Source organism: Callionymus lyra, chromosome 2, assembly GCF_982586985.1.
Source record: "Callionymus lyra chromosome 2, fCalLyr1.hap1.1, whole genome shotgun sequence".
NCBI classification, from domain to species: domain Eukaryota; kingdom Metazoa; phylum Chordata; class Actinopteri; order Syngnathiformes; family Callionymidae; genus Callionymus; species Callionymus lyra.
Genome location: NC_141819.1, coordinates 41,630,419 through 41,642,560, shown reverse-complemented (window position 1 = coordinate 41,642,560; position 12,142 = coordinate 41,630,419). Strand labels below are relative to the sequence as shown.

Genomic DNA, 12,142 nt, shown 5'->3' with positions numbered 1-12,142 from the left:
AGGATGGGAGTGAAAAAAGAAATGGCAACACTTAAGAACAGCGAACAGATCATGAAAACCAAGGGTTGAGATTATTTTCAGAGTAATCCGTGTCTTTTTGGATTTACAGGCAGAAATGCATGTCCATATGACGGTCCAGTCGAGGATGATTCTTCTTCGTCCAAAAAGACACCAAAGAACATCCAAATACCACCATCTCTACCTCCAGTGTGGACAGTAGACACTGGGAGCTCGCGAAAAATGTTCCTTGTTTTCATGTTTTTATCCTACCAAGAATATTTTTACCAACAACTTCTCTTGTCTACAGTGATGAAGGTGTCTGTTTGTTTTTGCATGTGTACTTTTGGACAGATAAAAGTGAGCTCTGGTCGCAATATTACAAAATCAAGACGTATTCGAGTCATATGGACATACATTTCTGCCTGCAACTCCAAAAAGACAGAGTACTTCCCAACCCCTTGGTTGACATGAGGGTGAGCAGAAAATTTGTGAAAACTCATCTAACTAACCTGTTTATCAATTAATCATCTACTTATTCATATGTGTATCAACAGCAAATGAGTCACTTATTAACCATTTGAAGTACTAACTCGCACCTTGTTCATTGTGAATTTATTCTAACCCTAATATCATGATAATTAGGAGTTCATTCTGAACAACATCTTAGTTACTGATTATTAACAGGAAATAAAGAAGTGATTAGAGATTAACTTTGATGATTATTTGCTTCTAAGTAACCCTTACTAGCTGAAATATCAAAACGTGAAATGGAAAATGCAAATGCTATGTAATTTTGTTTTAAATACATTTGTTTAAATTTGTATTGTCCTTTTAAAGAGTGCAAGTGTCATTTTCCAAATAAAGACAAGGAAGCTGCTAGATGCTAAAAGAAGGCCAAAAAACGTTGGAGAACATTTTTTTCTAATTAAGATTAAAACCTTCCTTGGAACGAGACGAAGAAAGAGAGTCTATTATTGTTTAATAAGGGAGCGTATGCCTGTTTTTGGCCAGTGAGGACGAATAATAAAAAGGAAAAAAACAGGTTTAGTCCAGACACAGACACTTCTTTATTTCCAGAAAATTAAAACTGAATTCCTTATTATAATGCTGTTAGGGATGGGATAATAGTAACAACAAGGTTTGAGTAAGAACTTTAAAATGGTTATTAACTGGTAAATTGGCTGTTGATATACATGTGTATAAGAAGATAATTAAGATTTAATATGTGTTCCAAGTGTTAGCAAAGAAAGTTCTAACCTGAATGAACGTTTCCTTTATGTTTCTTCAGGGCATCCTTGCTCTTGAATCTTTTTCCGCAGCTCTCCGCTTTGCAAACAAACCTGGCGTCTCCCTTACATGCTTCTTTATGCTGCTCAAAACTGTACATACAAACAAACAGATCGTAAAAGTCAGCTCATTTTCTGAATGAACGATGTTCTCCTGGGACGTGAGATTACCTGGATTCTGAGCTGAAGGTGTTGTGACAAAGTGAACACTGGTGAGCTTTTGAATCATTGAAGGGATCGAGAGACTCTGAACAATGCAGGACACTGAGAAATTCAAAACAAAACGATTAGAAAAACGCCTATTCTCAAAAGCTATTTAACTTAGTTTAGCTTAGCTTAGCATACAAGTACTGTATTCATTGTTTGTAGTTATACAGACGCATGTTTATTGCGTTCCTATGATCATTGCAACAAAACTATAACAGACTATAACTTTAGCAGAGAGAGTAAAGAAAATAATAGGTCACTGTAGAAATCATCACTTCTTAGATGCTATTTAGCTTAGCTTAGCTTAGCTTAGCATAAATGTGTTCAATGTTTATATTCATTACAGCCACATGTTCACTTATTAAATTCCTTCTTGGCTTTGTCTACAATACTATGTTGCTGTTAACAGTTTTAACACGCACAAAAAAAATATATAAATCCATTTATCAATACAGCCTGCAACAGTAAGCAATTTAAAATAATGATAATAATACATTTTGTTTGACGGTGCCTTTCTGGACACTCAAGGCAAAAAGCAAAAATACTTGGGTCAATTGACAAAACTTTTCGATTGTTGTGTTCAGTTCATCATTCGCACCAGGAAATTGCATTGTATTAGGCGTAATTCTTATGTTTGATTCCATTATTGTTCAAGAATTATCCATTATATATCTTCTTGGTAGGACAATTGATTACTTATGAACCACTGAACCACTTGTACAATTGCCATCCATAAATTTGTTCTTATAAATCCATAAATCTGTTCTTGGGAGGCAGCAGGTGTAGTGAGAAGGTATCAATTATATCAACAATTAGGTGTCAATTATATCAACAAATGTGGCTGAGTGTTATAACTTTTAGTGTCTGTGTGTTTGCTTCACAATGACAGATGTTGTAGTGAGGATGGAAAACGGATGTCAGTTTCAGAACGTCATACAATCAGGGTGACCACACGTCAAAATCTGGGCGGTCCAGCGAACCAGGCATCTATTCTGGACCTGTCGGAGGTAAAAATAGGTCGACCAAGTTTAAGAGGATGAGTAACATAAAATACACCTACTGGCGTTGCAGAGCTTGTTTGACAGGAAACCTTTTGCCACAGTTCCTGCATTTGAACTCCTTCTCCTCGGTGCTCGGTCTCTGGTGAAGACTTTGGAGGTGGGCGGCGAGAATCTCCTCACTGGGGAAGCTGCTCTCGCACAGAAGACAAGGGTGGTCTTCCTTCTTGATCACTAGTTCTGACAACAAACACAAAATATTGGTTCAAATATTTTCCTTCATTTTTAAAGCACAGATGAAGGAAAATACCCATTTCAACAAGGTGCTTGGCATCTCTGCTGATCTCATCATCGTCATTTATGTCCTCTTCTTCTTCCTCTTCCTCCTCTTCCTCCATGTCGCTGTCTAGGTAGCCGATGAGGAGCTCGGTGTCGGTCTCTATGTCGTCTACGGCCAGGTAGAAGATGTTCTCTCCATCCTGGAGATGGCCAACATTACACACATACAGCCTGTTAGTCTAAAACACAAAATCAAGGCCCCGGGGACCCAATAAGGTCCGTCAAGTCGTGTTATGTGGCCCACCTAACAATGTCTGTTTATTGCGGGGCCAGCTCTTAATATCCCAACATTAAACAAAAATTGCTTATAACCATCTCTCTCAGTAACGGTGAACAGCTGCCCCAATGCATTGTCTTCCAGCCAACCAATCACAGCCGTAGCTCAATTTTGATAAAGCAACATAGATGTAGAATTCAAATTAAGTATTGTGGTGACCAATCAGCTGTGAGTAGAACGATACTTGGGGGTTGACTGTTTTTTTGGCACCATGAGAATTATGGATAACAGAAATTATACACTGACTTCAAATATAAACTGTAGATAAATCATTTGATAATGACAATGTAAAGATAGTTTTCCGATCAGCATTATTCTCCCTACTTTTACAGTATAGTAAATATAACATCTGCTTGGCCTGTGACAAAAATGGAGGCCTTTGATTGAGCTTGACCACTGCTCTGAAACAATATTAAGTTTTTAAGTTGACTACAACAAAGATTTGAAGTCATTTCAAGCTGTTGTTTTGTGAGCGATCTTTCTAGACCTTTTGCCCTGAACAGATATCAAATTACAACCAAAGATATTTAGTTTTCTTGCTGGAGATAAACCATGTTCCAGCCATCTATCGCAGAGCCATGTCTAAAATGAAGCAATCATGGCGACACAGCAGACGTCTGATGGAGGGTAAATGTCAGGAGATCAAAACCCTGAAATGTTGTCGTTGACCTCCTCAAGTCCCTCCAGGTCAGGCCGATATCATTAACATGTCATTATTCTTTAAGTATGTGATTCCAAAAGTACATAAATAATGATAAGAAAGGGCAAAGCACGCCAATAAATGTCAGTGTTGAAATGACGCAGAACTTGGTCACTTTGGTCAGTCCTGCAGCCGGTAGCTGTGTTAGAATCTCTTTTTCAAGTTTGACTGCTTTTGTTAATACTCTGTTGTGACAGAAGACATTTTCCAGAAACAGAGATATTAACTTAGACGTGTGCAAATCCCCCTTTTCTGCAGCTCTTTTGGAAAATGATTTTATGACACTCAGTAGCTGTTGACAACATAATAACCTCCTCCAGTATGTTCACTGTATATTTAGGACGTTACATATGGCTACGTAGAAACTTTTTTGATATAGCTCCAGCTGAGGAAAAAGATTCTAGCAGCACTGGGATCACATTCCAATCTCTCGGCTGCCGCGTCTGACCTCTGGATGATCGACGATGAATTGATAGATGCACTTAAATTAATGCTCAAAGAATGATGTCTTCTGTCAGAGGAGATCTGCTCAACTTAATACGGCAGTTCAGAAGTTTAGACGGTCAGATTTTTCAAGAATTTCTAATTAACATTTAAGGCTAGATACACTTCAATGACCATACAAATACACAGTTTTTGCTTTTATAGACTTTGAAGACCTAAACTTGACTATGATCTAGATGCACAGAGGAACACAACAATATTTAAATGTTTCTTGCGTTTCCTGCTGCCTCTATACAAGTGTAAGTTGATGTCTGAAATTCATACTTTTTTTTTTGTTTTCAGGCAAAATCTATGGAAGTATATCATAGCCATTACAATATTTATCGGCTGAAATTTTTTGAAAATTTAAATAAATCATTTCTATATTAAAGGGCTGGATTTATTTTATTGAATACATTTATTACATTTAATTTAGTTTTAGTTTTTGAATAAATGAATTAAAAAAATCAAATATTCGAAAAAAAGAAATAATTCAATGCTTAAAAAACAACATTTAAATAAATATAATCAAATTTCAACATTGACACTGATATCATTGAAGCAGTTATATGAGAAAGCTCTATTGTGTTCATGTCGGTCTTAAAATTTGTATTCATTTAAAAAGTGTCCAATCCAACATGTAGGTGCATTATTTGTCTATATTCCAAAATATCAAAAATCAAAAACATTAACTAAATCAAACATAAACTTTGAGACATCAATGAACAGAGCTGTGATTCACTTTAAGAAAATCTGAGATGGTTGAGGCAATAAAAGACTTTAATATCAAAATGTAAACTCAAAGACCTGGTTCAATAAATGTAAATCACGCGTCTTGTGCAAAACTTTTCTTTTAAAACTTGTGGAAATCAGCTCCATCTTTTAATGAATTAGAAAAGTTGAGTTGAAATGTATCACTGTCAACCAAGTAAGCAATTCATTTTTCTCTGACATGTACCTGAATAGCAGCCAAGTTCTTCTGCTCTTGCGAAGGTGCTTGATGAACAAACCGGAGCCAGTTGGCATAACGGGGGTTACTTGCATCCAGTATATACAGCACGTCTCCTTTACTGCCACGCACCTTTGAACAAACCTTTCATTATATTCTCATCTGGAAGATCAGATATATGATATATGGCAAAATTAACCAATTTTATGAAATTTGTGCCTTTTGTGAGCTAAAATGTTTAACCTTTGTGTAACCTATGGGTCAAGATGACCCGGAGGATACCTCAAACACATTTGTTTTCGGGCCTTGACCCTGAGATAACATAACAAGTATTAAAAGAAAACTTTCAATTTTTTTTCCATTTAAAATTTTAAATTACATGATTCATGTTTGATGTCAATATAAATATGCATTCTATATTTTAGTCGTTTTTATCAAGAAAATACCCAATTTGTCCAAAAATCAAACCAATTTTTTTTTTTTTTTTATTTCATCCTATTCAGAAGTTAATGCAAAATAATAAAAATATACATATATACACAAATATATATAAATAAATAATTTGATACATGTGAATTATTATTATTATTATTATTATATACTTTATTAGTATTATTTATGAATACTTTATACTAGCAAGAAAGGCAATTACTTGCTTAAATGATAGTAAAAATGTATAATAGGGAGGGAAGGAAAGACTAAAAAGGAAAAGAAAAGGAAAGAAAAACAGGATGGAAAACTGATAAATTAATAAAGGGACATTGTAAAATAAGTTTTAATCTTAATTTGATTGTATGTACTTTGTTTTTTTTAAATAGATTTTATTTAAAGCTTTTTAAGTAAAAAAAACATTGCATAATTTATATATCATTAAATGTAAAATGAAATATATATTATTTGGCCATTGCAGTATCTGTAGTATTTCATCTTATATTGATGTTATTTAATAAATATATAAAAACCAATAGCCATCCACAAATGATAAATATTGAAGAATATAATGCATGAGTGAGTGTGTGTGAGAGTGTGTGTGAGTGTGTGTGTGTGTGTGTGTTTACCTCCCACATCAGTCTGGTGTCACAGCTTTCATCCAGCTCACCTGGCAACTTTTTCTCACCGGCAAACGGACCAAACTTCTCCCCCTGAGACACCAAAACAAATGTGGTCACATGTGAGTGATTATAGGGTCGAGGATGGTTCCATGAGGGACTACAGAGCATGTTCAAGGGGGGCTCAGATCCAGGGGGCGTGGCCATGATGCCTTCATGATGCGTTCACTTCCACTCTGTTTTACTACTACAATACAACTCTTCTGTTCCCCCTAAACGTGTCCACACAAGTCCTCCTCGTTGTCGTTCCAGACAGAGGACGCCTATGAAAACTTTTACCTTCAAGTTGTTTATTTTTTCCAGTCATTGTTGGAGTTCTTGTGCAGCAGCAACTGTAGCTACGTGGCACTTCACGTCACAGCTCGTCCATGACAGCGGCTACATGGAGCTAAAACCCCTCGAACTCAGACACAACTCCCACAAACTCACAGAAAAGCCCAACCGTTGTTCGGATGCAACGTTTGACTCGCTCGTAAAGTCGTAAAACACGAACCTTTTTCACTCGCCTCGCCGTGTAAAGCCCGATTCCATCCTGGACTTTGGAGGATTTGAGGGAGAATCTGTCTGGCACGTACATACCCAGCATTGTCATGGCTGGACGAGGTTCCCTTCGCTGACAACAGGAGGAATGTCAGACGTGTCAGCGGTGTGTTTTCATGGTCAGTTGAGATTTTGGAAGCAGTTTGTCTTCGTGAAGAGGTCCAGGTTGAACTTCTGCTGCTCCTGCAGCAGGAAGGACGAGCTGCGAGCTGATTGGTCCAAAGTTTGTAACCAGAAGCGATTACCTTTCGAGCCAGATGTGGATGCTGAGTAACTTAATGTTGTGTGGCACTCATGTTGGACTAGTTATATTTAAAAATATATATATATTTAACATTATACTAAATGATGACTTCAACTGTGACTCTTTTGCCTCCCTTTCTTTGCCTTCTCCACTTAAAATCCTCACTGAGAGGTCAGCAGTCTACATTCTAAATTTCAAACAATTCTGTTTTAGTCAAGATAGGAAGTATTTTATGGAGATCTTCTGCCACCTATTCAGTTACCCTATAATTACAATTCTGGAAATCTCCTTTAATTTTGAATATATTACATGTTGTTTACATTTAATCATAATTGGACCTATATTGATTTTCATGGGGGTCTTTTGCCCCCCGGCCCACAGAGAGGTCATTAGTCCAAAATGCTTATTTTCAAATAATATAATATAATCTCAAACATTTTATCTCCATTAAGATTGGATGTATCTGAATTTTTCCTGGGGGGTCTTCTCTCCCCTTTTCCACATCCTTATAACCAAACAAAGGGCTGTAATTCTGGAAATCTCCCTTTATTAGTATGTATTAGTATGTATTATTAGTATTAGTATGTGGATTAGTTAGAATTTCATCAATTGAAAATATTTACATGTACCAAAATCATTACAAGACTTTGGCATTGTGGTCTCTGGAAACTATGGGTACTGAAGCTAAAGTAACCTCTATTCAATATAATTACAAATATATTGTATGGGTATTATCCATCTAAGAAACTTTTATTGTAGTAAAAACATATCAACAGCCTGGTTTAAAACCCGACTTGTGTCTTTAAATAGTAATTTCATTATCGGTAGATACTGTACGGTAGTCTTGGCAAGAATCTGGCAATATGATGTGTATCTTGAACCAGAGGCAACAATTTGATATATTGCAATACTAGGAACAACAATATATTGATATATACTTTTCAAGAATTACATTTTAGGCATATTGTCGTAGAGTAGTCAACCCATAATCAAGTCGAACACAAGTAAAGTATGACAAGCATTTGCAGGATATTTTGTAATAAAACTAATAATGATGACGTTACCGGATTGTTGGTGAATTTTCTTGAACCTTTAGATTTTTTTTTTCCTTTAGAAATGTCCTTATTCATTTCCATAATAAGGGCCATGGTTAACTTGATTGACAAGTGAGTGTGTAATAACTGCCATAGTAAAGGAAGTAAGTAAAGTAAATGTTATTTGTAAAGCGTCTTTCTAGACCAGGGTCATCAAGCGCTTTAACAATCAAAAATAATATACAGCTAAAATACATGCTATAAAAGGCCAAGACAGATAAGACAACACAAGAGTCCCAGAATGTCAGGGAAACTGCACAACTAAAAATGTATTAAGATGTTTCTTGAAAGAGTCAGTAGATCCATCAAGCGCAGAGATACAGGAAGATCGTTCCAAAGCTTAGGAGCAACAGCCTGGAAGGATTTCTCTCCTCTGGTCCTGAACCGTGTGAGAGGAACCATCAGTAGATTCTGATCTACAGACCTCAGAGCCCGAGCTGGGGTGTAAGGCTGGATCAGATCAGTGATGTAAGGAGGAGCCTGACCATGAATAGATCTGAAAGTAAGAACCAGATTTTTTAAGTTGATCCTGAAAGAAACTGGCAGCCAGTGAAGAGTTTTAAGGATCGGAGAAATGTGAGTTCTTCTACTAGAGCGGGTCAGAATTCTTGCGGCAGAGTTCTGTATCAACTGCAGGCGAGACAGCTCCTTCTTGTTTAGACACGAAAATAAACAGTTACAATAGTCTAAACAAGAAGACACAAATGCATGGATTACAAGCTCCAGATCGTGTAGTGACATCATTTTCCTAAGTTTAGAGATTTTTCTCAGTTGAAGGAAACAGTTTCTGGTCAGTTTTCTGTAGTGTTGAACTAGAGACATGTCTTTGTCAAATAACCTAATAATAAAGCATAGATTCAAATATGGTTTTATGAACCAATAGTACCATTCGAATTCAACCTCTTGACCAAAAGTTTTGTTGACCCCTAAGATAAACAATTTCCCAAAGGAGACCTCCTGAGGGATCAATAAAGTTTAAACTTACCTTACCTTACCTTACCTTAAGACTACACCCCACTGGATCATCTTAAAAACAGCTACAAATGGGTGACATCAAAGACAGTCTTTAAGAAGTCTTGAATCTTTGGATAAAAAACACTATTGAATAAATTGTGTTTCATATTTCTTCGCTTCACTTGGAGGTGAACATGTGATGATGTGTGATACATCCAAAAACAACCCCGGCTTTGTTATTACATGATAATGAGACCATCTGATCCGACTAAATAAATATATATACAAGCCTACAATTACCGACTGGGATTTGATTTTTATGTATGGAAGCTTCCCAGAAAAACAAACCCCTGAATGCTCTTGATGGAAGAAACTTTACGAAATGTTCCTACAATATTTGAGCGGAGAGTCTTGGCAGTATTGGTGGTTGCATCATTTGGTTCACCTTCATTTGTGAGATGAGTATCGGATCAGATGTTTGGATGTTTGTGTGGATGCTGTTTATGAACACCTCTATGTTAAACATGGCCGTCCTTTAATCAGCCTGGTGGCTTTGTCGTGGGGGTTCTCTGTTTACGCCTGATGTTTATGCCACTGCTTCCTGTTTTCTTGTGGCTCTTGCCTGGGCTGCTGAAACTGAGACCGATGGTTTAAACCGACTGATGTTTGGCCGGGACTCAGGGAAGTGTTGTACCCAAACGTGTACCCTAAACAGTTGTTTTTTTGTTTTTTCAGGGTGAAGATTCAACTTCCCTTCCCCCCACCTCTTCTCTGCGATGGTGTTGTGTTGCTGGTGAACTTCTGAGAGACATAGTTGAGGGTTAGAAGCAGACTTATTGGGTGACAAGTCCGATCCCCGGACTGTGAGGGTCTTTGTGTATCAGAGACCCCACCCTTGTCCTCCTTGGTCCATTTCTGCCTTCGCTGACCTCTCTGTCAGTGCCTCAGCCTGCCGGGGCTCGACAACTGAAATGTCATGACCCTTCTCCTCCTCCGTGCTCTCTGAGGACCTCCAGACCATTAGCTTTCACTCAGCTTTCAGTCCGAGCGGCTCTGATCTCCGACACCTGCGCGGCAGACACGGGAGTCGTCCTCTAAACCAGGAGAGCCATTACAATGTCAGAGGATAATCCAGATTTGGCCATTTTAAGATGAAGCACAGCTCTGCTCAAATATCTAAGATTCTTTTGTAGTTCTGCAGAGCTTTAGGTCTTATTCCTGAAAGAGCCAAGGACCATCAAAGCCAGGATTGGGTTCTGATATTTTTGGTTGATGACAAAGTCTCTTTTCCCAGACTTTGTTTCAGGATTAATGGTGGTATCTTTTTAGCTGCTACTTATAGGTAGACTGTTCATACGTTTGTGTCCTTTATCATTAACATTTTTAAAAGCATTTTGAAGGACCCTCACAGTATTCTCACAATATATTATAAGTATTAATAAATAGATTTCAAAACGTGTATGTTTGCATGGGCTTCAAAAAATAATAGTCCACAGAAATAGTGAGGTTTATCGAGAACTCTTGATTATCGGTAGGTGTGTGTTTTTGTGTTTCTGTTTGTCCTGCAACAGACTGGTGACCAGTTCAAGGTATCCCATGCCTCTTTCCCGAAGTAGCTGGGACAGGTTCCAGCCCCCTAGGAACCCCAATAAAGGAATTATCATAGGAATGAATTAACTTTACACTAATATTCTGTATTAAAAAATAATATTATTATTATGTTATCAACATTTTAATGTAAAACTGATTCGATTTTGGTTTATGTCTGAATATTTATTTGGATTCATCGTGCACATCACAAACATCAAACCCATGGCCCGGGGCCCATATGTGACCTGCCAAGTGATTTTACGAGGCCAGTCAGACATAAAATAAGGGACTGAGGTTTTTGATGACAAAAGCAAAATTATATTGAAGGAAAGGAATGTGTTTGTCGAAGGACTAACGCAGAAATAATGAACAATTGAGTTTCAAAGAATTCAAAATCAGATTCTTAAGTCCCTGTTAATACACTTTTTGTCGTGACTCAGACTTTTAAAAGATTTCAGCTCCTTGTGTGATTGAGTTTGACACGCCTGGTTCACATGTATAGGAGCCAGGAAATATGTCACTCGGAAAACATAAAGCATAAAAGCGAATGACTGAATTAAGTTTGATTAAACTTTTGGTGATACAATCTATTCAATATTTTCCTTAAACTTGCTCACGTTCAAATCAAAGCGCAATCAGCTTTTGCAGTTTTTGATAAATAATGTAAAGTTAGCTCCTTAGTCAGAGGTATACACCGTATTAGTAACTTTCTTTTAATACATTTGGAATGTTTCATGTAACTCCTCCTAAAACCTGTTATCTGTTATACACATGTTACTTCCATACAGTTTAATCTACAGAAAAAGAAAAAGCCCTACTTATTTGTCAACTGGTAAAAAAAATAAAAAGAGAGAGAGATCACCAACCACCGACCCTGGAGCCGAGCCATTCCGTGGCCAGACTGCTGGGAGAGTCTCAGAGGGCCAGAGAGTACAGAAACCACATTTAGGACGTGGCGGGGGAAAAGATTTCATTGAAATAAAATACTTTCAGTTGCTTTTTCTCCAAGTAAATATTTTCACTGGATGAGAAACTGACTCTGGCTAAGACACAAATGGTTCCATACATGATTTTCCAAATGGACGTGTGCATTTTTCTCAAATCTCCCAAAACCTGATACTGTAAGATTGAGGGTCCAGACCACCTTTTGTTTCATGTTTCACAAACCCCTGCAGTCCCTCGCTTCAAGGCTGTCGCTGAATAGCCAGCAAACCATTTCCCGACGCTCCAGGGTCACTGGATAAACAATGTTTTTATTCGAGGAGACCCGGGGTCGCGGCTGAAGGAGGGTCTTCAGAGGGAGCCTTTGGAAATTACAGTTCTGATGAAGCGTGAGAAATTACAGGCACTTAGACGTGATTTCACGAGCTCA

At 37.4% G+C, this 12,142-nt stretch overlaps 1 protein-coding gene across 1 annotated transcript in view; it reads right to left on the bottom strand.

The window, feature by feature from the left end:
* Positions 1-7,086, bottom strand: part of prdm5 (PR domain containing 5) — a 38,178-nt gene extending 31,092 nt beyond the window's left edge. The window contains exons 1-7 of the mRNA XM_087785309.1: positions 6,842-7,086; positions 6,298-6,381; positions 5,249-5,371; positions 2,802-2,970; positions 2,554-2,731; positions 1,458-1,550; positions 1,258-1,379 (exon numbers count right to left, since the gene is read on the bottom strand). Coding sequence (XP_087641435.1) covers positions 1,258-1,379; positions 1,458-1,550; positions 2,554-2,731; positions 2,802-2,970; positions 5,249-5,371; positions 6,298-6,381; positions 6,842-6,940 — 868 coding nt within the window. The 5' untranslated portion in view covers positions 6,941-7,086. The remainder of the gene's footprint in view (positions 1-1,257; positions 1,380-1,457; positions 1,551-2,553; positions 2,732-2,801; positions 2,971-5,248; positions 5,372-6,297; positions 6,382-6,841) is intronic.
* Positions 7,087-12,142: the final 5,056 nt, after the last annotated feature.